Genomic DNA, 26,831 nt, shown 5'->3' with positions numbered 1-26,831 from the left:
CAAACAGGAAAGGCCTTGCTGTGGACAGCTCCGCTTTCTCACTCATCTGACAGTATCTGTGTGTGTTCTATGTACTAGGTAGTGTTTTGAGACAGTAGGCGAGAACATAAAACAAAACATCTCTGGTGGTGTTGACATTTTAATTAGGGGTAGGTGTGTACAGACAGTAAACAAAATTAAAAAGTAAAAACGTCGGGAAGACAGAGCTGGGAAGACAGCTGGGAGTGCAAGGGCTGGAAAGTGTGGAAGGGATGGTGAGAGTTATGTTTTATTTTATTTTATTTTTTAATTTTTGAGATGGAGTCTCACTCTGTCGCCTAGGCTAGAGTGCAATGGCATGATCTCAGCTCCCAGCTTCACGTGATTCTCCTGCTTCAGCCTCCCAAGTAGCTGGGATTACAGGCATGAGCCACCATGCCCGGCTAATTTTGTATTTTTTTAGTAGAGACAGAGTTTCACCATGTTGGCCAGGCTGGTCTTGAACTCCTGATCTCAAGTGATCCACCTGCCTCGGCCTCCCAAAGTGCTGGGATTACAGGTGTGAGCCACCGTGCCTGGCTGAGAGTTCTGTTTTTAGACAGGATAGCCAAGGAAAGCCTGGCTGAGAAGGGGGCACATCTGAGCAAAGACTTGGAAAAGGTGACAAGAAAGCCACGTGGCTATCTGGAGCACAAGTTTTTGCGGCAAAGGCCCAGTATGGCCATGACCATCTCCATAGGCCTATGAGACCAAGGAGTGGTCTCTATGTGAACCTTCCACTAAATCCCATCTGCCCATCCACACATGCCTACAGAAGTACTTCCTGCACCCTCTCTCACTTCACCTTCCTGAATATCAAGTTTCCATGGCTCTCCACCTCCATTCAACTGGAAAATCACATCAGGTTTAGGAAATAAAAGCCCTGTTCACAAAGAACAGAATGAGAAATGGCTGTTTAGGATAGAAACCCATTGCCACCTCAGGGTTTAGTAGCAGTGCCTTACTTTCTAGGGGGGAACATGCAACTGTCCAGAAAGCATTTGCTACTTTCCAGAATCACATACACAGCTCTCTGAAGGGAAGTCAGGGCAACTTTCTAGAAAATCTGAGTTAGGTCTCTTTGAAGTGGTTCACGTGTTCTTTTCCTGATGAATATCTGGGAATGTCCTCCATATGGACCTGGTGTTCTTGTGGGTTGAGGGAAAGTTCTTGGCTTAGAGCAGTGGAATATGGAGAAGGTTCCACACCTCAGGAACAACCCCATGAAGCCATTTTCGTTTATAGCTTTAAAAATAATGAATTTGTATCCGTTAATTATATTTCTGTGCAATTTTGTTGATTTTGATGAAAATACAAATTCAACTGGAAGAGTTTTAGATAATATAAAACACAACTATAAACATCAATAAACAGTTTTTTAGAAATCCTTAAAAAGATAAATTATGATGGCTTTGGCTTTTAAAAATGCAAAATAGGCTGGGCGCGGTGGCTCACACTTGTAATCCCAGCACTTTGGGAGGCTGAGGCGGGCAGATCACCTGAGGTCAGGAGTTCAAGACCAGCCTGGCCAACATGGTGAAACCCTGTCTCTACTAAAAATACAAAAATTAGCTGGGCGTGGTGGCGGGCGCCTGTAATCCCAGCTATCCAGGAGGCTGAGACAAGAAAATCGCTTGAACCCGGGAGGCAGAGGTTGCAGTGAGCCAAGATTGCACCACTGCACTCCAGCCTGGGGGACAAGAGCGAGACTTTGTCTCAAAAAAGAAAAAAAAAAAAGAAAAGTAAAATAGTGAAATGTATAAAGCCTTCATTTTCTGTATTTAGTTTCTAAATGCATTATGAAATGCATAAGACATACAAGAAGCATAAAGACTAAAGCAAACACCTATGGACCCACCACCTAATTTAAGAAATAAACATTAACACTAAGATTGAAGCCCCTCCCTCATCTCCTCTCTTCCCCTCCATGAGGTAACCACTGTACTAAATTTGGTGTTCATTACTCCATATATTTTAAAATGTGCTTCCTCATTTTATTTGCAGTTTTAAAAATATTTTAAAACATTCTATGTTCACTGGAGACAACTAGGAAGTATAAAAAGGAGATAGGCCAGGCACGGTGGCTCACATCTGTAATCCCAGCACTTTGGGAGGCCGAGGCAGGCAGATCATGAGGTCAAGAGATTGAGACCATGCTGGCCAACACAGTGAAGCCCTGTCTCTACTAAAAACACAAAAAATTAGCTGGACGTGGTGGTGCGCATCTGTAGTCCCAGCTACTTGGGAGGCTGAGGCAAGAGAATCACTTGAACCTGGGAGGCAGAGGTTGCAGTGAGCTGAGATCGCGCCATTGCACTCCAGCCTGGTGAGAGAGTGCGACTATGTTTCAAAAAAACAAAAAAAGAGATGGAATACTATGCAGCCATAAAAAATGATGAGTTCATGTCCTTTGTAGGGACATGGATGAAGCTGGAAACCATCATTCTCAGCAAATTATTGCAAGGACAAAAAACCAAACACCGCATGTTCTCACTCATAGGTGAGAATTGAACAATGAGAACACATGGACACAGGAAGGGGAACATCACACACCAGGGCCTGCTGTGGGGTGGGGTGAGGGGGAAGGGGTAGCATTAGGAGATATACCTAATGCTAAATGATGAGTTAGTGGGTGCAGCACACCAACATGGCACATGTATACATATGTAACAAACCTGCACGTTGTGCACATGTACCCTAAAACTTAAAGTATAATAATAATAAAATTAAAAAAAAAGAGAGACAAAGAAAAGTGTATAAACTGGCCTGGCACGGTGCTTCATGCCTACAATCCCAGCATTTAGGGAGGCTAAGGCCGGTGGATCACCTGAGGTCAGGAGTTCATGACCATCCTGGTCAACATGGTGAAACCCCGTCTCTACTAAAAAAAATACCAAAAATTAGCTGGGTGTAGTGGCACATGCCTGTAATCCCAGCTACTGGGAAAGCTGAGGCAGGAGAATTGCTTGAACCTGGGTGGCGAAGGTTGCAGTGAGCTGAGATCGTGCCACTGCACTCCAGCCTGGGCGACAGAGCAAGACTCCATCTCAAAAAAAAAAAAAAAAAGAAAAAAGAAAAAAAGAAAAAGAAAAGTATATAAGCTTTCTAGTCAAAGATAATTAGGGGTAATATCTTGGTGTTGGTCCTTCTTTTTCTATGCATATATGTGGAACTATATTATAAATGTATTCAAGTTCCAAACACTTTGTAACCTGCTTTTATCATTTCGCAATATATCATCATCTTTCTAACTCCGTAAATATCACTGCTAAATGTCACTGATAAACTCCAGTGGAGCCTTCTCAGGCTTTGTCTTCCTTGATTACTTGGCAATTTTGAGTGCTTTTCGACCATTCCCTCTTTCTTGAAAATCTTTTGACTTCTGTGACACGGCTGTCCCCTGGCATTTCTCTGACCTCTCTATCTCCATCTACTCATTCTCCTCTCGTCCGGTCTTCACGCCCGTTAAATCTTGATCTTCTGTGACCCATCACATGAGATCAGATGTGGAATTTTCCACTTGTGGCTTTAGCTCAGCACTCAAGAAGCTTCACATTTTGGAGCATTTTGGATTTCAAATTATAATGGTCAATCTGTATATACATTTCCCAATCCACTCAAACCCTTGTAAAAGCATTTCAGAGAAGCCCCCTCACTAGGATCCCCATCACCCAACTCAACATACCTACTTTAACTTTCTTTTTACCACAGGAGTCTTGCCTCACTAACATAGACCACTTAGGAACTTGACATCCACTGCAGTCAATCTCTTAGACTTCCTGAGGAATCGGTTATAGCTGGTTATTGAAAATGAACATATTTATCTTGTCTAATGGCTGGCACCTGGTATCTTTGCTTCCTTCTTCAGCTCTGTGTGATTTATTATGTAAGACTTGCAGAGGGGGTTATTCTTAGAAATGCAGGCCTGGGGAGGAGGGGGTGGGTGTGCCTGAGTCCAGAAGCGGGCCAACCCTCCCGCTGGCCACCCTGGCATCGTGACACCCCAGATGCATTTCTGGGATTGGTGGGCCTGACAACTGTCTGTGCCAGGCTGCGGTGCCCAGCTTTCTGCCATCTGCCATATTCTTTCCATCGCCAGATTCTCTAGCATTGCCAACCTTTCTTTTGATTCATGGAATGCTTCTGTGTCTTTGTGTGGCAAGCACTCAATTCTCTCTTAAAACTTAGAGTTTGGCCAGGCGCAGTGGCTCACACCTGTAACCCCAGCACTTTGGAAGGCGGTGGTGGGTGGATCACCAGGTCAGGCATTCAAAACCAACCTGACCAACATAGTGAAACCTCGTCTCTATTAAAAATACAAAAAATTAGCCGGGCATGGTGGCAGGCACCTGTATTCCCAGCTACTGGGGAGGCTGAGGTGGGAGAACTGCTTGAACCTGGGAGGCGGAGGTTGCAGTAGCCGAGATCATGCCACTGCACTCCAGCCTGGGCGACAGTGCGAGACTCTGTCTCAAATGAAACAAACAAAAAACAAAAACTTGTCATCAGTAATATTATTTCTTTGAAACTCCTTTTAAAGCTTGACATCAGTGATATTACTTCATTTATTTGAGGCTCAAACCCCTGCAAACACTATCGAGTCATTTTTGCTTTATACGTTAAGAATGCTGATATTCTTCCAATTTGATCAATTTCTAATTCCAAGATTTGATCCTACTAATGGCCATTAGGTGAAGCCAATACCTCAAAATTTAAGGTCTCCACTACTACATGCCATATTGGGAGATATTAATTAAAAGGTAAAATGGCCATTTCCTATTTTTAGAAGGAAGTGGAACAGTATCCACATTAAAAAAAAAAAAAAAAAAAAAAAAAAAAAAAAAAAAGCTCTGATAACCAAATTTAAATGGGAAACAAAGGGAAAACTATCAAATCCATACCCCACTCTGTCTCCATTACTAATGTGCTCAAAAGTCCATTGGTATCTTTTCTGAAGATAATAGAGTAAAAAGAGGTCCATTGGAATCCTAAATTTGTTCCAATCTCATCTTGCTGAAAATGGTAGAATGTATTAGAGAAATACCTGACCCTCAATTTACTTTTAACAAGGCAGTAAAAATTCGGAACTCCCAGAGACAGTCATCAGCCAAGTTTGTCAAGTCTCTTTTATTTCCTACTTGACATTATTTAGCAATATCACATATAGTCCACACCTATAGATTCTGTTGCGTGTTTTTCCTCAAGTTGCTTTCAAAAGTCCACAGATCAAGTCTTCCCTGCTGTTTGTCTGCTCTAGGGTGGACAGAGTAATAGGGTTGTTAGTAGGTTGGGGAGGGTCTGTGTAATTCAGCTTCTTGAATCTGACTTGAACTTCCAGAGGAAATCCATCTCAATTCACTGGGAATCACGTAGGACAATCTAATTCCAGACAGCCTTTCACAACCAAGTCCTTTTCTGAGCTTCACCCTAAGCAAAGAGCAAGAGAATGCAGATGCCTAGAATCAAGGTCATCTAGTGCCTAACCTTTAATAAAATAAAAATATAGGCCGGGCGGGGTGGCTCATGTCTGTAATCCCAGCACTTTGGGAGGCCGAGGCGGGAGGATCACGAGGTCAGGAGATTGAGACCATCCCAGCTAACACGGTGAAACCCCGTCTCTACTAAAAATACAAAAAATTAGCCAGGCGTGTTGGCGGGCACCTGTAGTCCCAGCTATTTGGGAGGCTGAGGCAGGAGAATGGCGTGAACCTGGCAGGCGGAGCTTGCAGTGAGCTGCACCCCAGCCTGGGCAACAGAGTGAGACTCTGTCTCAAAAAAATAAATAAATAAAAAAAAACAGGACTGGGCCCAGGGAAGAGAAGAGTTTTTGGAGTCAGGAGGTAAAGTTCGGCAATGGGGATCATGTTAAGGCAGACCTTAAATATTCACATAATTTTTCACTAAATAGGGAGCTATTTTAGGTCTTGAGGAAGGCAGTGATGGGCAGGAAGGGGTCATTTGCAAAGACTGGCTTAACAGTAATATGCAAAATGTAACTGCGATAGAGGCTCTTGATATTAACCAACTTTCGAGGTGCTTGTTTACTTTCCTAGCTTCTAGGTGCTGGGTTCTGGCTTATTAGATGTGGACAGAAGTGATGTAAGCCTGGGTCTAAGAAAATATCCTACAAATTCCTCTAGCTTTCTCTTCCTCCCTTGTGGTGACTTTGGAAGCCAGATGTTCCAAATAATGAGGATAGAATAAGACAGAGTAGTTCTCATCAGGTTTTAAGGGAGACATAGCTCTCTGTGGGCTTGTTACTGTACCACAGCTTAGCACATCCCTCTTCAATAAAGCAGGAAGAATTGGAATTAGGAAGCACTGCTGCCAGGAGTGGGAGCTGGGGATGATAAAAGTATAGGCTGGGCTGTCAATTCAGAGAAAGTATGCAAATCCAAGAGGTGTTTTGAATGGAGAGAATTTGGTAAGTAGAAAAGTCATTCACTCATATAAATATTTATTGAGCACCTATTAGCAAGGCACTGTGTGAGATACAAAGACCTGTAAGTCACACCTCCAAGTGCTTACAATCTAGTTGAGAGGATAATACATATACATAAATTATAAAAGAAACAAACCATCGAGCATAATGGTAAAGAGAATAGACTTTGAAGGTGGACCTGTCTTCAAGACCTGGCATCACTTTTTACCAGCTGGTTCACCTTGGGCAAGTGATTGAATCTCTCTAAACCTCAGGGTGCTCATCTGGAGATGCAGATGGTAACAGTGCCTATTTCATATGGTTGGTGACAGGATCAATTAATCTACTTCCTGTAAAACCCTTAGCTGAGTCTTTACCTCATCGCAGGTGCTCAGTAAGTGCTAGCTACTAGCAGTGGAAGTAAGAGATCTAAAAGCTGGGACACAAGAGATCAAGATTAGTGCCCCAAAAAGCTCCAAGAGAGGGGGACTAACAGCCATCAAAACAACTGTTCTGAAAAAAAAACAGTACTGCTCTGATATCATTCTGCCTTTGCCTCCTGTTGCAGCCTCCAGTTTCTTAAAGTGCAGTGATAGCTGGGGCCTAGGTTCTCAGACAAGAGGTGTGCCTCCTCCTAACATCTATCCTATGGTCTGACAAACCTCTTCAAAATTTTGTATCTTTAGAGTCATCTCCATGGCCTTCCCTACAGTTCTATAACACAGCAGGAAGGGAGCGCTTATTAAACACTCTGGCACAGAGGCGGGACAGGACAGCGGCAGCCAGAGCGGGTAGAATGAGCAAATGGCAGCTTTAAGATAGGGGAGATCTATCTCAAATTTGTATGGAAGTTCTTGTCCTACCCAAGCTTTTGACCGACTCAGTCTATTCCCTGTTTGGCATAACGCCGTTGATGCTGAATAACAGAAGATTTTGAACTGAAAACTTTCCCACACACACTGCATTCAAAGGGCTTCTCTCCCGTGTGGACGCGCTGATGCCGCGTGAGCCGGCACCGCTGGCTGAAGGCTTTCCCACACTCACTGCATTCATATGGCTTGTCTCCAGTGTGGATCTTCTGATGCTGTGTAAGGGATGAGCGGTCAAAGAAAGCTTTGCCACACTCATTACACTGATAGCGAGGGTCCCCAGCATGAGCTTTCTGATGTCTATTCAGTGACGAGACACCATAGAAAGCTTTCCCGCACTCGTTACACTCATAAGGCTTCCTGCCAGTGTGGATTAGCTGATGGCGAGTAAGAATGCTTTTCTGGCTAAAGGCTTTCCCACACTGATGACATTCATAAGGACTTTCTCCAGTGTGAATTCTCTGGTGTCGAGTAAGGGATGAACGGTCAAAAAAGGCTTTTCCACACTCATTGCACTGAAAGGGTTTCTCTCCAGTGTGAATTCGCTGATGGACAGTTAGGGACGAGCGGTCAAAGAAGGCTTTTGCGCACACGCTGCACTCATAGGGGCTCTCCCCAGTGTGTGACATCAGATGTCTGCTGAGGCTGCTCCTGTGGCTGAAGGCTTTCCCACACTCGCGGCAGTCGTAGGGCTTCTCCCCAGTGTGAGTCCTCTGATGGCGGGTGAGGGATGAGTGGTCAAAAAAGGTCTTCCCACAGTCACTGCATTCCTGGTGTCTCTCTTTAGTGAGAATTTCCCTGGGCAGGGCTGACCCTCGCCGCAAGCCTTTGTCCTGGGAGAGGGATTTCTTATGAGTCTCCCCTGAAGGGCTTTGCTTTTCTGTTCCCATCCTGCCATCGGGTGTATGAACTTCAAATTTAGGACACAGAGGACTTTGCCTTCCAAGGCATTCCCTCAATGATCCTTCTGATTTTTCGTTTGAAGCATCATGAATCTCAGGCTTAGTTTCCCAGTCTGGAACAAACAGAAAATAGATGCAGTTTTTTTCCTGGGCTAGGAAATATTACAGAAAGAAGAGATGCTCCGATGAGTCTGAAAGTAATGTATGGTCACTGCATTGCTTGCTCCCACAGATAGTCTTACACTGCAGGGAGGGACTAAGACCTGGGAGTGAAGAAGGTGGCAGGGAACAGAATGGATGGTGGACACCTCAGAAAACAGGAGAATGTCCAGTGGGAGCATGGCCAGGACAATCAGGAGAGCATGCCGAATGGACAGGATGGCACTCAATAGAAATAGCAAAGTGTGGCCAGGCACGGTGGCTCACACCTGTAATCCTAGCACTTTGGGAAGCCAAGGTGGGCGGATCACCTGAGGTCAGGAGTTCGAGACCAGCATGGCCATCATGGCGAAACCCCGTCTCTACTAAAATGCAAAAATTATCCAGGCGTGGTAGTGGGTGCCTGTAATCCCAGCTACTTGGGAGGCTGAGGCAGGGAGAATTGCTTGAACCTGAGAGGTGGAGGTTACAGTGAGCTGAGATAGTGCCATTGCACTCCAGCCTGGGCAACAGAGCGAGACTCTGTCTCAAAAAAAAAAGAAATAGCAAAGTGTGAGTGCACAACGTTACAGACATGAGAAAGTAACACTTGGTGAATATAGATGAATAACACGTTAAGGTGTCGAGGGAAAAAAATGAAAGCTATTGGGTGGTATACAATAAATAATAAAGCAGAAGACTTGAATTTGAGAGAAAGATGATATCTGTTATTTCCCCCATCACCCAAATAACAAAAAGCCAAACAAAATTCCATTCTGTCTTGTTCACACTCAGTTACCTAGAGAGACACTCTCTGGCCATTCTCTCTCCTCAGACCCATGAAGATCTACCATCCACGGCTTGTCCCCTCTCTTCAATTGGAAAATCACATCAGGTTGAGGAACTGGAAGGCCTGCTCAAAGAGAAAGAAACAAAGCAGGTGGCTGTGTGTGATAAAAATAATATCACTCTCCCAAAGCTCAATCCCAGCCTCTAAGACTTTTTTGTTGTTGAGACAGCATCTCACTCTGTCGCCCAGGCTGGAATGCTGTGGCCTGATCTCGGCTCACTGCAACCTCCATCTTCCAGGTTCAAGTGATTCTCCTGCCTCAGCCTCCCAAGTAGCTGGAATTACAGGCGGGTGCCACCACACCTGGCTAGTTTTTGTATTTTTAGTAGAGATGGGGCTTTGCCATCATGGCCATGCTGGTTTCGAACTCCTGACCTCAGGTGATCCACCTGCCTCGGCCTCCCAAAGAGCTGGGATTACAGGCATGAGCCACTGTGCCTGGCCACAGCATCTAAGTCTTTTAGAGAGAAAATGCAAAAGGCAGAACACACAAGCCAAGAATGCAGAGTCCAAAGCAGAGGAACCTCTGGACGGAGGCCAGGACTCAGGCTATAAAAGGAGCAAGTGGCACACAAGGTCAGAAGGTTGAGAGAACCCGTGTGGATTCGTGTGTGTGTATTCTTCCCTGTGAAGTGAATGGGAAGTTCCCAGTGTTAGCAATGGTAGGATGAAGGTCGTTGGCTTAGGGGAGATGAGAATGAAATTAAGTCACCTTGAGTAAAAAGTGTATCCAAACTGCCCATTTTTGTTTATTTGTTTGCCTTGAGCATTATGCTTTCATTGAAACAAGTCCATCTGGTTCATTCTAGGAAAATTAGAAGTGTATACAAGCAAAAAGAAAAAATCACCTTGCGTACAGTGTATTTTCTTTCTTTCTATTCAGATATCCAAAGATACCCATAGATACATTCTGTTAAAAACTGGATAATGAGGCTGGGCACACTGGTCCCGCCAGTAATCCCAGCACTTTGGGAGGCCGAGATGAGTGGATCACCTGAGGTCAGGAGTTCAAGACCAGCCTGGCCAACATGGTGAAATCCCGTCTCTACTAAAAATACAAAAATTAGCAGGGCGCGGTGGCCCATGGCTGTAATCCCAGCTACTTGGGAGACTGAGGCACGACAATTGCTTGAACCCTGGAGACGGAGGTTGCAGTGTGCTGAGATTGCATCATTGCACTCCAACCTAGGCAACAGAGTGAGACTCTGTCTCAAAAAAAACCCAAAAAAAAACAAACCTGGATAATGAAATGATGCTGATTTGTAAACTTGATTTTTTTTCACATAATAAATTTAAAATACTATTTTATTTCAATCAGCACTGATCGACTTCACCATTGTAATGGCTATGGGATATGACATTGTATGGATAACATAATTTATTTAACGAATTCCCTTATGATAGAAATTTAGACCATTTTTAACGTTTTGCTATTAACAAACAATAGTGTGATGAACATCTGCATACACCATGGACTGCTAGTCCTATTATTTCCTTAGGATAAATTCCCTGAAGCAAATCTATCCATTTTTGGTTATATTAAAAAATAGATCCTGGAAATAGGCTTGGGCTCTAAACTTCCCTTTCGTTGAGGCCCCAACTTGGGAAACAGGCACTTTCTTATTGGGCCCAAGGATTGTCTACCAGGTTTTCTGTGGATTCTCTGTTGACAAAATGGCCACACCCAGCATCTCCCTGTGGCTGTCTGTCCCTGACCTCAGGGGTTCTATTTTCCTCAATATGCCATCTACTAAAGCCTGTAACAAATGCTCCTTTGATGCCTCCTGAATATTCCATTCTGTTTGGGAGACAATTGGCCTGATTAAGTTAATCTGGGGGGTGTTAGCCTTACTTTTTGACCTGCCTGGTAGGAAATCTGCAATGTGACTCCTTTTACTGCCATCTGCTGCTTATTTTAAGCCGGCTTCTCAATCTGGGCACTCTCTCAGCCTCTCGTGAAGCTCCTGAGAGGTTCTCATAACCTCCAGGAGCCCAACTTTACTTTTCACTAACACCAGAATCAGCAGTGACTTAACTTTCTCTTTGTCACACAAGTCTCTATAATTACAAAGTGTCTTCTGTGAGCATCTAAGACTGTACCTAAGACAAATATTCAAAATCAAACCTATATCTGGTGACCTCAGAGGCACAACCCTGAATTCCGACAAGATGGCCCCCTGCCCCAGCGCACACTCCTCTGGGTGAGCTGAGTTACCTGACTGGGGAATTGGGAGAAGAACTGGGCATATGGAACTCAGTGTCTTCTGCCTGCCCCTCTGGAGAGCCAGCTCCCTGTCTCTAACACACCTTCAGCTCCGTCCCTCAGCCCTCGCTGGCCCTCCCTGGCCCTCCCTGCATTTTGCCAGGGCTGGCTGCTGAGTGAGAGAGCCTATGGTCGTCCAGCACTGCCCATGGCTGGGGAGGCATGTCTGCCCAATGCTGGGGTATTGAGCCCGCCGTTGCTGTACTCTGATGCCACATCTTTCAACTCTTACTTTCTCTCTCAGGTGGCTCAGAACTCAGCGGGGAGGAGAACGGTATTAATTCCTCAGCCCTCTCAGCCCCACATTAGCATAGTACAGACTGTACCTCCTCATGGAGGCTCCCCTTACCCAGTGACACAATGCTGTTATAGTTCTCCAGCATCACCTCCTTGTAGAGGTCCCTCTGTGTGGGGACCAGATGACTCCACTCTTCATCTGTGAAAACCACGGCCACATCTTCGAATGTCACTGATTCCTGAAAATACAATCACATTCTCCCTTACTCTTAACCCTTCTCTTTACTTGGACCAGACCAAAAATGTCAAAGATGACAGCCCTGGAGGACGCATGGTGGGAGGGAAGAAAAACAGTTCCGACTGAGTAGAACTTTAAAGCATTTGGGAAAAGTGGCCTCATCACCCAAGACATGAAGTTCTTGGTCAGAATCTCACACCACTATACTTACAGCTGAGCTTCTGAATATCAGACTCTTTTTTCAGACTTCTAAAAACAGCACAAAAAAAATTCCTGTGTACCCTTCACCTGGCTTCCTCAACTGTCAACATTTTCCACATTTACTTTATTTTTCTGTCTCTCTCTAGATACACATTCTCCTATCTTTTTCCTAGGCCTCTTGACTAACTTGTCAACATCATGTGTCTTTAATCCTAAATATTTCAGTGTGTATTTTGTAAAAACAAGGTCGTACTGTTGTTATAATCACAATATAACTATAAAAAACGGAGAAAATAGCATTGATCTTATACTATTGTCTAATCTACAATCTTACTCAAATTTCACCAATTGTCTTTTTTTTTTTTTACAAATCCTTAGAATAATGGTGTTGATTAGATCATCTGTAGGATCCCTCTCATTTCATTCTAATGCTCTGTGATTCTGTAAGATTGCATCTCTTTACCTCTAGTTCTAAAACCTCAGATGAGTCTCCAGTGTGTCTGCAAAGTTCTAGGCCAGGATGCAGAATTTAAGACTCTGCCCTCGGGCAGGAATGGAGCAAGCCACACAGTCTCTAGCACAGGAGACTCTCTTCAGGGCTCTTAGCACCCCACAGAGGTGCTCTACAGTGTGTATCACACGCTCCAGCCTAGCCCCACACTCCCCGGAACACTGGGGCCTCCTCTCAGTCCACACATGAATGTACCAAAGGGACAGTCAGGACCAGAACCAGCCCACTATTCCCCAAACCTTCCAATCAGACTCTACCATTGGCTTCTAGGCAAAATCACTCACAGTGAAGGCTCCAGGAGTTGTAAGCCTGGTGACAAGCTAATGGGCACATGCTCACAGCAAGAAAAGGTCACTAAAGGATACCTCAAGTCAAATAGGAAAGAAATACTCCCTATGGAGTCCTTCAACTGCCTGGCTGGGTCTGCTCAAAGAGGCTCCAGGATACAGAAAGAAAAGTGGTTACATTCTGGAGACGAATGAGTATTTCGGAAACACAAAGTCCACCTCACCTGGCATCTGGTGGTCGGAGACACAGCAGCCATTCTCTCCTGTGTGCTGTCCTTGCAGACAAGGGCAGAGTCCTAATGAAGCAGAAGTGGGGGATGAGAAAGAAGGTAGGAGAAAGACCAGTCCTGTCGCATAGTCTTTTGACCCATGAAGCACATATCCCAGGGGGATATGTCATTCTCAATACCTTACAAAAGGGGGTCCAAGTAAAGCAAGGCCAGGAACAATCCCAGACCACCCCAGAATTAGAGCCAACAACCATGGAATTGAGAGTTAGACCACAATGTGGTGGTGGTTTTTACCACGATGCTAGAGGCAGAGTTCTATTCCTGAGAGTCAAAAACTGTGTAAGATTCACACAGTACGTATAAATTCACATTCAATATTGCCCTGAATGATTACTGGGCAAAAGACATAAGCAATTTTGTAAATGACTAAATAGACAAGACATATCAAAGACAATCCAGTCTCTTCAAAGGAAAAATACCCCACTCGTAGCCCTTGCTAAAGGAGCATCCCTTGGGCAGCCAGGTTTTGTACCATGTGACCCTGTGTCTCATTCCCGGAGCCACACTGATTAGGCCACAGGTGGGTAATGCATACATGACTAGTAGACTGAGATGTGATCTGGCTTGAAAAGATGACATCCTTCCTTGGGAATGTGAACTAAGAAATGTCAGGACAAGTGGGTGACGAGCTGAAAGGATATCATGAGGTCCCGAAGTAGCCACAAGGATCGGGGAACCAAAGTTACCAGCAGCAGAACCCGTGGACACATGGGAGGTAAAAGGTAGAGAAAAGGTCATAATAGACCACGGGACCAGAGGCAGGCAGGGGGAAGCCCAGCACAGTGCCATCAGTGGTGAAACACTGATGCAAAGACCTAAGAATTCCTGGGGAAGCCCTCATCTTGCCTAGCACCATCCATGGGCTCCAATTTCCATGCAAACCAGCCTTATTTATTCATAGATTGCCATAATACTCTAACCCTCTTGGGCTCTGTGCAAGATCTTATCACTAATTCCCTTTACTGGGATTAGCTAAGTCTCAGTTTTTCACAATCAAGAGTCTAATTAAAACAACAGACCAGGCACGGTGGCGCATGTCTGTAATCCCAGCACTTTGGGAGGCCGAGGTGGAAGGATCACTTGAGGCCAGGAGTTCTCGAGACCAGCCTGGGCAACATAGCAAGACCTCTGTCTCTATAAAAATAAAAAAATATAAAAATAAAACAAGAGCATTAAATCCCACATTTCTGGGATTTATGGTGGCTGGGAGATGGTGTGATCCTGGTGAGGAGGAGGAAAAGGCATATTTGTGGTGCACTGACCATAAGGGGATATGGTCACTGCTTCTTGTGACTCACTCATCCTTCTACTCAACCAGCATTTATTCAGCACCAACTACTTATATCAAGCACAGAAAAACTGTCAGACACTGTCTTTGTCCTCCAGAAGCTATAGCTTAGCACAGAGAACAAACAAGTAAATGAAATAATATTTCACTCCAGGATGTGTTAAGAGCAGCAAAGCGATATGCACAGCAATCCATGAGAGCACCTCAGAGGCTCACCTAACCCAGCAGGGAGGGATGGAAGGAGGAACACTGCAGCTTTCTTGACAGGAGTGGGATCTAAGCTAAGTTTTCATTTGTGGGAGGAGCTAGAACATTCTAAATCTTGAGAAAAAAACCTCAAGTTTTTCAAAAAGAAGGAGGCAGGTCTTTACATGGAAAGGATTAACAACAAAAATTAGCTTAGAATGGTAGAAGTCTAGGCTGTGAGCAGTGCTGTGGGGAAGATGAGGGAAAAGAGGTAGGCAGAGGCCAGTTTCATCGAGGAGAGCTTTGCACGGCCCTTTCTCCACAAGCATAGAGATTACTGAAGGATTTGAGTGTGGACATGTCATCACATCTGTGCTTTAGAAAAATCACTGTGACTTATAGCAAGGGCCTTGAAACATACTGTTTGACCCAGCAATTCTCTCCTAGGAAGTTATACTAGGAAATAAGTAATAATATATACACAGCTTTTTATGACTCATCATTAACACTAACCCTTATTGACAGCTATGTTCCAGGGTACTTCCTAAGCACTTTATATGTATTATCTCATTTAATCTTTTCAATAAGGCAGCAAAAATTTGAAATATCTTAAATATCTGGAGACTTGGTTAAATAATTTATGGCCCAGTCCATACATACAATGGAACACTATTAAACATCATCTTGGCCTGGCACGGTGGCTCACGCCTGTAATCCCAGCCCTTTGGGAGGCTGAGACAGGCAGATCATGAGGTCAAGAGTTGGAGACCATCCTGGCCAAAATGGTGAAACCCCGTCTCTACTAAAAATACAAAAAAAATTAGCTGGGCGTGGTGGCGTGTGCCTGTAGTCCCAGCTACTTGGGAGGCTGAGGCAGGAGAATTGGTTGACCCTGGGAGGCGGAGGTTGCAGTGAGCCAAGATCGTGCCACTGCACTCCAGCCTGGCGACAGAGCGAGACTCCATCTCAAACAAACCAAACCAAAACAAAAAAACCCATCATCTTAATAACAACTAGCATTATTGAGTATTTTCTATTTGCCAGGTATTGTGCTAAGTGCTTTTTATAAGGCTAATTTAACTCCATCCTCATAAATCAGTAAGGCAGGCACTATTCTACAGATTAGGGAATTAAGGCTTTGTAAGATCTGAGGTAGAACTTGAATCCATGTCTGCCTGGGAGGTTTTAACTTTCATGCTATCGTGATTTATTTTCATGAAAAGATAGCCACATCAATTACAGACCAATAGACTAGAACAGAAAATCCCAAAACACATCCAAACATTAGGGAAGCCTGATGTATGACTGAGGTGGCATTACAAGTCACTGGGGAGAAGATCACTAGTGATAAACTGCAAACAACTTCAATGTCCATTAATCAGATAAAGGATTTGTGAATATATATACATATATGAATATCATACATTATCTCATGTTAACAGAGATAAATTGCAAAAACATAATTACTGGGAAAAAAATAAGTTATAGAATGACTTACTGTATAATATTTACATAAAATTTAAAAACAGGTAGATAATACCTACAAAAATCTATTAACACATGGGACAGTAAGCACCAAATGTGTACATATCTGAGAAGAGAGGGAAATAAGACTGGGGAAGGATACCCAGGATACTTCAGCTTTATCTGTAATGCTTTGTTTCTTATAAAAAAAAAAAAAAAAATCAACAACTGAAAAAAACCCACAAAGAACGGCCAGGCGCAGTGGCTCACACCTGTAATCTCAGCACTTTGGGAGGCCGAGGCGTGTGGATCACTTGAGGTTAGGAGTTCGAGACCAGCTTGGCCAACATGGTGAAATCCCGTCTCTACTAAAAATACAAAAATTAGCCAGGCATGATGGCACGTGGCTGTAGTCCCAGTTACTCTGGAGGCTGAGGCAGGAGAATTGCTTGAATCCGGAAGGCAGAAGTTGCAGTGAGCTGAGATCACGCCACTGCACTCCAGCCTGGGTGACAGAGTAAGACTCCATCTAAATAAAAAAAAAAAACCACAAAGAAATTCAAAACATACTAAGTGAAGAATGCACACTTTTAAAATTACATATTTGTACATGCACATTATGTATAGAAAATGGAAGAACACATATTAAAATGTAAATGAAATTTGAGTGGTGAGTTATAAGTTATTTTTATTTTCTTACCATTCTTTATATATTTTTTTCAACAAGAGTATGTCCTTATTTTGGTGTACAGAAAAAAATAACAGGAAGGAAAGAAGGGTGGTGTGCAGAAAAGTTATAGCAGACCTGAGACTGCTATTCCTAGAAAGTTCTGCTTGCATGCTGGCCCTTCGCTGGCAGCTGGAAACTTCGATTTTGAGAGGGTTCCCCAGTTCCCTAAGAGATAACGGGGGTCTACTATGCCTAAACTATTTGTGCAAACAATGTGGTTTATGGTGAACATGTGCTCTCCTATTGGAGGGTCTGGGATTTTGGTATGTGTTAGGCAGACAGAGCCTATGTGACTAGCCCTCAATAAAAAACATGGGCTCTAAGTCTCCAATGAGCTTCCTTGAGCAGAGACATCACACTTGTTGCTGCATTTTCATTGCTGGGGGAAGGAGTGTGCTCCATGTGACACCCTCATGGGAGAAACAGAATAGAAGCAAGCCTATATACGGATTCCTCTACCCAGCTTGTCTTTTCCCCTTATGATCTGGCTGCCTATCCTTGCAGGGTCATCATCATACTCTTAGCCAGAAGTACAACTACGGGTCGAGTCTTGAGTCCTTCTAGTGAATCCCTGAACCTGGGGTGATCCTGGGGACCCCAACACAGGTGGCCACGCCACACTGAGTGGCTATGGTGTGATGGCATTACAGGAAGGAAAGAATGGAGGTGAGTAGACCATTGATGAGAGTGTTATAATTAAATAAGAAAGATGACAAACTGAATGAAAGCTGTGAAAGCAGAAATGGAGGAAACTGCTGTCAAGCTATTAAGAAGAACAGACAGGCTGGGCGTGGTGGCTCATGCCTGTAACCTCAGCACTTTGGGAGGCCGAGGAGGGTGGATCACGAGGTCAGGAGTTCAAGACCAGCCCGGCCAAGATGGTGAAACCCCATTTCTACTAAAAATACAAAAATTAGCCAGGCACAGTGGTGGGCACCTGTAATCCCAGCTACTCCGGAGGCTGAGGCAGGAGAATCGCTCAAACCCGGGAGGCAAAGGTTGCAGTGAGCCGAGATCACGCCACTGCACTCTAGCCTGGGTGACAGAGCAAGATTCTGTCTCCAGGAAAAAAAAAAGAAGAAGAAGAAGAAGAACAGACAATACACTGGCTGGAAGAAGAGGCTGAAGGTGATGTGGGCAAAGATGATGCCCCAGTTACCAATGCAGCATGGATAACGATGCCGTTCATGGAGATAAGGAACAGAGGAGGACTGAAGGGAAAACCAATGAGTACAGTTTTGGACATTCAGAATTTGAGCCGACCCCCCATCTTTGAATATGAAAACTCAGATGACTCTGGCTCCCACTAGCCAGATAAATAATAAAAATCACTAGTGCTAAATAAAATAATTTGAACTTTGAAGGACTATGAGTTTCATACTCAAAATAGAAAAGTTAATATAAAGTATGCCATAAAAGTTGTAATACAAGGAAGGCAATGTTTAAAAATTTACTTATATAAAAAGGTACTTTTTTCTATTAATTGTATGACTATTCATAAAGTATAGATGTACCCTTGGGATATATACTTGTATCTACTCATACAAGTATGTAAAAACAAATTTGGAATGGGAATAAACCAGGTAATTCTAGATACAGAACTACATACCCCAAACAGGGAGGACTAATCAGTACTGGGGCTACACGTAAGTATCAAGTAGAAAGAGAAATGGGCTCTACTAACAATGAACCAACCTCTGGTTCCAAAGAGGCATAGTAACTGTGCAGACTTCATCCTTTCTCCCTTAGGAGATGTCTCCCTACAGCTAGACTTATGAATCAAAGACAGAAATAAGGAACAATTAAGTTTTCAAAAATGTCAAAAGACCAGATCAATAAATATTTACTGGTCTGTTTGGTAGCATTTAACTCTATTCTATAAAAGGTCTATCATATTCTTGGATATTTGGGGATTTTCTGTTCTAGTCTATTGGTCTGTTACCTATGCTATCTTTTCATGAAAATAAATCACTATAGCTTAGAGTTAAAAGTTGCCAGACAGCTCAGGGTTATTTAACAATGGGTTCACACTGGCCAAGCAAAATTTTAAAAGAATATTACCTTGAGTGTGAATACCAGTTTGCAAAAACTATGTGAAAAGCAAAAACTTATTGGAAAAACAAGTTTAGCTAAGTATAAGCAAAAAACATGTAAACAAAAAAACACCCCCCACCTAACGGGAAGAGATTAGGGTTTGAATCTTGCTGGGAGGAGGCAGATACAAACACAAACAGAAACAAAGACATGTCAATTGATAACCAGAGCATGCAACATGTGTTGTCTAAGAGTATTCTTTTCCTTTTTGGTCTGTTAAGATTCATCCATCCCAAGAGGGTATCCAAATATTATTCTTAGGCCCTAGAAAGAAGTCAAAATTAGCATTTAGAGATACAGGAAAGTGTAGTCATTGGGAGTACAGGCTCTGGAGACAGACTACCTGAAATCAAAATCCACCTCTGCCTCTTCCTACCGGTGCTACCTCAGGAAAGTTTCTTAACCTGTCTCAGTCTGCCTGTTTGCAAAAGTGGAATAACAGAAGTACTATCTCTTGCAGTTATCTTGATGCTTAAATAGGGTAATACATGTAACACATTTAGAATAATGTGTCAAGTAAAGTTAGTAAAAGCTAATGTAATGTAATAAGTAATGTTATAATTCTAGGAAGGCAGACATACTGAAAATATTAATTACACTGAGTTGTTGCATTTTTTTGTTTTGTTTTTTTGAGACAGGGTCTTGCTCTGTTGCCCGGGCTGGAGTGCAATGGCATGATCTCGGCTCACTGCAACCTCTGCCTCCCGGGTTCAAGCAATTCTCCTGCCTCAGCCTCCTGAGTAGCTGGGATTACAGGTGCTTGCCACCATGCCTGGCTAATTTTTGTATTTTTGTAGAGGGTTTCACCATCTTGGCCAGGTTGGTCTTGAACTCCTGACCTCAGGTGATCCACCCACCTCGGCCTCCCAAAGTGCTGGGATTACAAGCATGAGCCACTGCGCCTGGCCGAGTTGTTGCTATTTCAGAGTAGGTTTAAATGTTAAGTGTAGTAATAACTTTGGAGTCAAAGTATTTGTATATGTTTATCTAAAGCACTGGAGCTTTTTGAACAAATCAAACCATATCCAAAACTGAGTCGAAACTGCTCAGTTAAATGTTTAAAGACAATTTTCAAAGTTTTGTTTATTAGATTACAACTTTAATCAAACTGAGCACTGAACGAATTACAAATGGTGGTGAGCATATAAGCTCCCCAGCTATTAAACAAGCAGTGGATGTTCCCACAGTGCTCTTCATCCATAGGTTCCCTGTCAAGTAGACTTCTCTCCCCATTAGGTTTAGACTCCACCAGCAATCACTTCAGTAAGCTCACTGACACTGAAGACTTCTCAAATCCACCAAACTCACAGGCAGTTACTGCTAGCCAAGAACCACCTCCACTTCTGTGTTCTCTTTTCCTATCCCTGGATCTCAGAGTATCACAGAGTATCTAAATTCAGTCTATATCTTCAAATGAGCCCTTGACATCGTCCAGAAAGCTTTTACTGCTCCCATCTTAGCTACATAGCTATTCCAAACCTCCATGAGTACCATTCAATTTCTGCATAACTTTTGTCTTCTACCACACCAAAGATTCCCAGGAATGAGTTTCAAGGGAAGCAGGGTTATACGGTAGAAAGCATTCCACAGGCATGGAATTATTAACCATGAAGCCTTGGATGAGTTACTTAAGCCAACAGTTGTTTACTACCTAACTCACAGCATAGTTATAAATGGTGAGACCATTAATATAAAGCATTTATCATACAGTTCATTCAACAAATAAAAGTTCTCTTCCTTTCTACTGCCCAATGTAATCCATCGACTCATCGCACTATTCGATGAATATGTACCAAGTAGCTGTTATGTGCTAGGGCAGCGAGATGTGTGAGGTCAACAAGACAGAAATGTCTGTCTCCACGACTTTACCTTTGTGTCCTATACCCTGTGTTCCACTGTTTTTCACATTGCTTCCTCTCAGAATTTGTCCCTGCACTTCCCAGTATTTTTTTTTTTTTTTTTTTGAGACGGAGTCTGGCTCTGTCGCCCAGGCTGGAGTGCAATGGCGCAATCTTGGCTCACTGCAACCTCTGCCTCCCCGGTTCAAGCGATTCTCCTGCCTCAGCCTCCTGAGTAGCTGGGACTACAGACACGCGCCACCATGCCCAGCTAATTTTTGTATTTTCAGTAGAGACAGGGTTTCACCATTTTGGCCAGGATGGTTTCAATCTATTGACCTCATGATCTGCCTGCCTCGGCCTCCCAAAGTGCTGGGATTACAGGCATGAGCCACCACGCCCAGCCCCCAGTCTTTTTTTTTTTTTTTTTTCAGCATTTTCCACCCCAGTAGTACTTTCTTTCGACATCTTCAAAGACATACAAGCCTCCTCTACCTGAAACTATTTTCACTGAATCCCATGACCTCCTTCTAGCAAAACAGTTCTCATTTAGGTTTTCCTTTCATGATCAAACTTTTTGGAGAGTAATACAAACCTACTGACTCCACACTGTTACCACTTACTCTTCTCCAGCCCGTTTTTCAGCTTTTGTCCCTCACACACCTGAAATGGCATGCTTGAAAACTACCTTTTTTTTTTTTTTTAAATGGAGTTTCACTCTTGTCGCCCAGGCTGAAGTGCAATGGCATCATCTCGGCTCACTGCAACCTCCGCCTCTCAGGCTCAAGTGATTCTCCCACCTCAGCCTCCCAAGTAGCTGGGATTACAGGCACCCGCCATCATGCCCAGCTAATTTTTGTATTTTTGTAGAGATGGGGTTTCACCATGTTGGCCAGGCTGGTCTTGAACTCCTGACGACCTCAAGTGATCTGCCCACCTCGGCTTCCCAAAGTGCTGGGATTACAGGCATGAGCTACCGCACCTGGCCTACCAATGCGTTTCTGATTTTATTATCTCTATTTCTTTCTTTCTTTTTTTTTTTTTTGAGACGGAGTCTCGCTCTGTCACCCAGGCTGGAGCGCAGTGGCGTGATCTTGGCTCACTGCAAGCTTCGCCTCTCGGGTTTATGCCATTCTCCTGCCTCAGCCTCCGGAGTAGCTGGGACTACAGGTGCCCACCACCACACCCGGCTAATTTTTTGTATTTTTTAGTACAGACAGGGTTTCACCGTGTTAGCCAGGATGGTCTCGATCTCCTGACCTCGTGATCCACCCGCCTCGGCCTCCCAAAGTGCTGGGATTACAGGCGTGAGCCACCGTGCTCGACCATATTATCTATTTCTCTGTAGCTTTCCACTGTTCTGACAAGCTTCTGCTTATTCGAGTGGTTACTGTAACTGCTACGATACTGCACTAGCCTTTCTTCCAACCACTAAAATTGCTGTCTTTCTGTGACTCTTTTTCCCCACTTTTGCCTTGGAAATATGGATGCTGCCCATAGCTCAGTCTTTGTACTTTCTTCGTTTTTGCCATTCAGGGCTCCATTTTCAAACTCTACAAATGTCCATGTCCTGTAATTGTATTGTAATTTTACAATACATCTGTATTGCATTCTTCCAAACTCATCCTGCATTTCCAAATGACTGCAAACCTTGAATTAGGCGTTCCACCATCACCTCAAAACTATCTTCCTTTAGGCAATTCCCCACATCAACGCCTCTTCCTGGCTTTACATTTGTATCAGATGTTTTATTATACTCCCAGGTGTCCCAAATTCAAACTCTTACCTCACTCTCTTTCCTCCCAAATCTAGTCACCAGGCCCTTTTGACTCTTCTTTTGCAGTGTCATCTGTATCCTTCCCTTTCACTACCACCACCATAATTCAGGTCCACAACATCTTACTTCAAAACTACCATACATTCCTAACTGGCTCTCTGCTACTGGTCCTTTCCCCAACTGGCTCTCTGCTACTGGTCCTTTCCCCTCTCTAGTCCTGAATGTGACCTGTAGAATAACTGTCCCCAAATAGTTTCATTCGTGTCGTCCCTGGATCACACCTATACAAGCCACCTTGCCTACTGAGTCTTGTCCTGATTCTTTGAGTCCCGGGCCCTGGCTCCCAGCGTACCTTTTCTTCAACCTTGTCTACCACTGTTCTTGCATTTCTGTAAAAACTGTCTCCAGCTCAAATCTGCCTAACGCTTAGCTGCTTCTTTCGTGGTTTTTGTTTTGTTGTTTTGTTTTTTTTCACGTCAAATCCCACCTCCTCCATGAAGCCCTCCAGCACTAGTGCGGAGGCCCAGGGCAGGGAGCTAAATGAGGCAATCTGAGGCGCTGTCTGGGAAAGAGGGAGCGGCAGCATCCTAGATTTGGTGTCAATTCCACCCACGTTAATTAAGCACCCATTATGGGAAGAAGAAACGGGAGAGGCGGAGGAAGACTGCAAACCTCCAACCTTAAAGTCCGGGACCGACATACAATGGGTGCTCAGACCCCACGGGACACACGCACACACGGGGGTGGGTGCACAACTTTCCGTCCGCACCGAGACGTCGCGACACACGCTCTGCAGGCTGGCCTCGCCCGTGTCACCCCGTTTTGCTCCCACAGCACCTTCCCAAAGTTCTCATGTCCCCTCTCTCGGCTGCTGCGCTCACTCCGCTCCTTGAAGACACACACCCACAACCCTCACCTCCGGCACAGAGTGCTCGGGACCCAGGAAGACGGCGCCTCTTCAGGTCGGGAAACCAACGCGCCTGCGCAAAGGGTCCTGGCGACCGCGCTCCCAATCAATGCGTGGCCTTCGGAAGGACTTCATCTCCCAGAAGTCTCGGCGCCCGGTGCGCTTTAATATGACGTCCGAAAATCTGTGCAAACGCCGGCTCCGCGTGGCTGAACAGGATCCAAAATGGCAGCGCTGTCGCCTTAGCTGGGAGAGCGAACCGTTGTGGGTGTTTGGGAGACTTATGGTCACCCTGAAGTACTGCCTGCCTGTAGTGTCGCGTCCCTCCAGTCATCCGATGGGAGCGCCGCCCACAGGGAATGTGTCTCTCTGATCATGGTGCCCCGTGCCCAGCCCTGGGGAAGACCGAGTCGAAATCGAGTCAGCTGGCGTTGGGAGAGGGCTTATTTCCGCTTCCGCTTGCCCACTTTCAGGAATTTGATTCTGAGAACAGGGCTGCGGTTCCAGGCAGGGTTTGTGTACATATTTGTGTTGGAAGGAGAGAGGAGCCTAGGACGCATATGTATTAACTGTGCGGCTGGTCCGACTCCCGACAGCTTCAGCGCACACCAGCCGGCCTTGGAGTTGCTGGAAGGGCCCTGGCTGCAAGCTGGAATCACCCGGAGAGCTTTAGACATTGATGCCTGAGGCCCAGCTGTGGAGCGACAGTTTGAAAAGAGCTGCAGGTGACTATAATATGCAGCTAAAGCTAGGAACCACTGAGCTACATCTCAGGGAAGACTGAAAATTACAAAGAATATGATAAAATCCTACTTCACGAACAAAACTACATTTTTCCAGGTTAATTTATTAGTGGTTTGGTTTTTTTTTTAAGTTTTTTGTGGGTACACAGTAGGTGTAAACATTTATGGGCCACCTGAGATATTTTGACACAGGCATGCAATACGTAATAATCTCATCAGGACAAATGGGATATCCATCATCTCAAGCATTTGTCCTTTGTGTTACAAACAATCCAGTTATGTTCTTTTAGTTACTTTAAAATGTACAATATTATTGGCTGTAGTTACTCCGATGTGCTATCAAATACTAGTTATACTATTTCTTATTCTATTTTTTGTACCCATTAACTATCCCCACTTCCCCACCCCGCTAACCCTTCCCAGTCTGTTAACCATCCTTCTACTCTCCATCTCCGTAAGACTACACTTTGATTCAAAAAATCCAAATTGCTCACCATAAGCAAGGCACAATTACAAATATGAGTAAGTTACTGCCCCAGATGAACTCTTGGGCCAATGGAAAAAATCAGAATGTAAAATCACAATAGAGGCAGTATGTTCTATAATTATGTCACATTCAACATACTATGAGCGTACAATGGAGGAAGCTATTAACTATGGCCGGGAGAGGTGGGAAAGGATTCCTTTCACTGGTATACTTAAATACTTAAGAAAAAAAAGTGTGATCTAAACAGAGAATAGTATATGCAAAGGCATAGTTTAGAGGATAAAAGTGAAAAGAATTAGTAGCAAAATGAATGCCTTGTGGATGAGGTTTAGGGGCCAATAACTGTCTTGAGATAAGGCCAGGTTGTGGCTGCCTTTGTGTTGTACTAAGGGGTTTGGACCTTCCTAGGAGATTAGAGCTTGATTAAAGTCACAACATCCACAAGAGAAATATTTTCTTTTTGTTCCCTTCGGTGTGGTGGTTTTTATTATTTAGCCTTATACTGAGGGTGGAAACTGGGGTCCTGAAAGTGTTTCCTTCTAGAATATTCCCCACCCACTGGCAAGCCCTAGGCTTTGTCTTTACTGCTTCCAGGTAGCTGCCAAAGTGGAAGTTTATGTGCTCTAGGATTTAGCAGTCTAAAAGTCAGGTTTGTTGCTCGATTCTCAGAATTCTAGCTCTCACTTTATTTATTTATTTTTTGAGACAGGCTCTGGCTGTGTCAGCCAGGCTGGAATGCAGTGGCATGCTCTCAGCTCACTGCAACCTCCACCTCCTGGGCTCACGTAGTCCTCCCATCTCAGCCTCAAGAGTAGCTGGGACTACAGGCATGCACCACCATGCCTGGCTACTTTTTGTATTTTTTTGTAGAGATGGGGTTTTACCATTTTGCCCAGGCTGGTTTCAAACTCGGGGTCAAGCAATCCACCCTCTTCGGCCTCCCAGAGTGCTAGGATTATAGGCATGAGCCACTGCGCCTGGCCCATTTCACTTTATTTTTTTTAAATGTTTACAAATTCCTCACTTTCATGCCTGCTCATCAGTGTGTTTATAAAGATGTTTGCAATTTTTCAGCATTTTTAGTTTTTTTATTAAGAGGGCTGTTTAGGCCATCTAATCGGCCATGTTACTGGGAAGATTAAGAGAATTTTAACTGATTTTCTCAAAAGAGTTAGGAGAAGCATATGGAAGCTAAGCAGCCAAGAAGTGACATACGTCCATCTTTTTAGAGTAAAACAGGTATCTCTTGGGCCCAGAAGCTTGTAGGCTCTGCCAAATTGCAGGATGTTATGGCCATCTGATGCTGTTTAACCACTCCAAACTTAGTGGCTGAAAACAATTTTATTAGGCCAACACGTTCTGTGGGTCGGGAACTTGGATGGGCACAACAGGGATGGGCACACAGGGATATCATTTGGATATCCCCTCCAAATCTCATGTTGAGATGTAAACTCCAGTGTTGGAGATGGGGCCTGGTGGGAGGTATTTGGGTGATGGGGGCAGATCCCTCATGGCTTGGTGCTTTCCTTGCAATAGTGAGTACTCCTGAGATCTGGTTGTTTATGTGTGTGACACCTTCCTGCCCTCCCCAACTCTGTTTTGTTCCCGCTTTCACCATGCAAAGTGCAAGCTCCCACTTCACCTTCCACAGTGAGTGAAAGCTCCCTGAGGCCTCCCCAGTAGCCAAACAGATGCCATTGCCATGCTTCCTGTACAGCCAGCAGAACCAAGAGCCAAGGAAACCTCTTTTCTTTATAAATTACCCAGTTTCAGGTATTTCTTTATAGCAGTGCAAAATGGCCTAACACAGCTTGTTTCTGCTTCACAATTTCTGGATCCTAAATTGGGAGGACTATATCTGGCACCCAGATTGGCACCCGTGGCTAGGCTCAGCTGGGACTGTCGGCCAGAGTCCCTGCATGTAGCCTCTCTTTGTGCTTGGACTCCCTCACAACACGGTGGCCTCGGGGCAGTCAGGCTTCTTGCACCTCATTTCAGGGCTCTAAGAGGGTCCCAGTGAACAAGACAGAAGCTGCATGGCTTTTTTTTTTTTTTTTGGAGACAGAGTTTTGCTCTTGTTGCCCAAGCTGGA

The 26,831-nt window shown here is 44.3% G+C and overlaps 1 protein-coding gene across 4 annotated transcripts; it reads right to left on the bottom strand.

The window, feature by feature from the left end:
- Window positions 1-5,130: 5,130 nt before the first annotated feature.
- On the bottom strand, window positions 5,131-24,322 carry ZNF2 (zinc finger protein 2). Of its 4 annotated transcripts, none has more exons than XM_054545758.2 (5): window positions 22,612-24,322; window positions 13,160-13,231; window positions 11,811-11,937; window positions 9,148-9,261; window positions 5,131-8,323 (listed from the first exon to the last, which is right to left on the bottom strand). In XM_054545758.2, the coding sequence occupies exons 1-5, from the start codon at window positions 22,672-22,674 to the stop codon at window positions 7,320-7,322; spliced, it is 1,380 nt and encodes a 459-aa protein (XP_054401733.1). In that variant the 5' UTR covers window positions 22,675-24,322; the 3' UTR covers window positions 5,131-7,319.
- Between the last annotated feature and the right edge of the window lie 2,509 nt (window positions 24,323-26,831).

Source organism: Pongo abelii, chromosome 12, assembly GCF_028885655.2.
Source record: "Pongo abelii isolate AG06213 chromosome 12, NHGRI_mPonAbe1-v2.0_pri, whole genome shotgun sequence".
In the NCBI taxonomy this organism is placed as follows: Eukaryota; Metazoa; Chordata; class Mammalia; order Primates; family Hominidae; genus Pongo; species Pongo abelii.
Note: the sequence above shows the minus strand (reverse complement) of the source record. Positions and strands in the feature narration are given on the sequence as shown.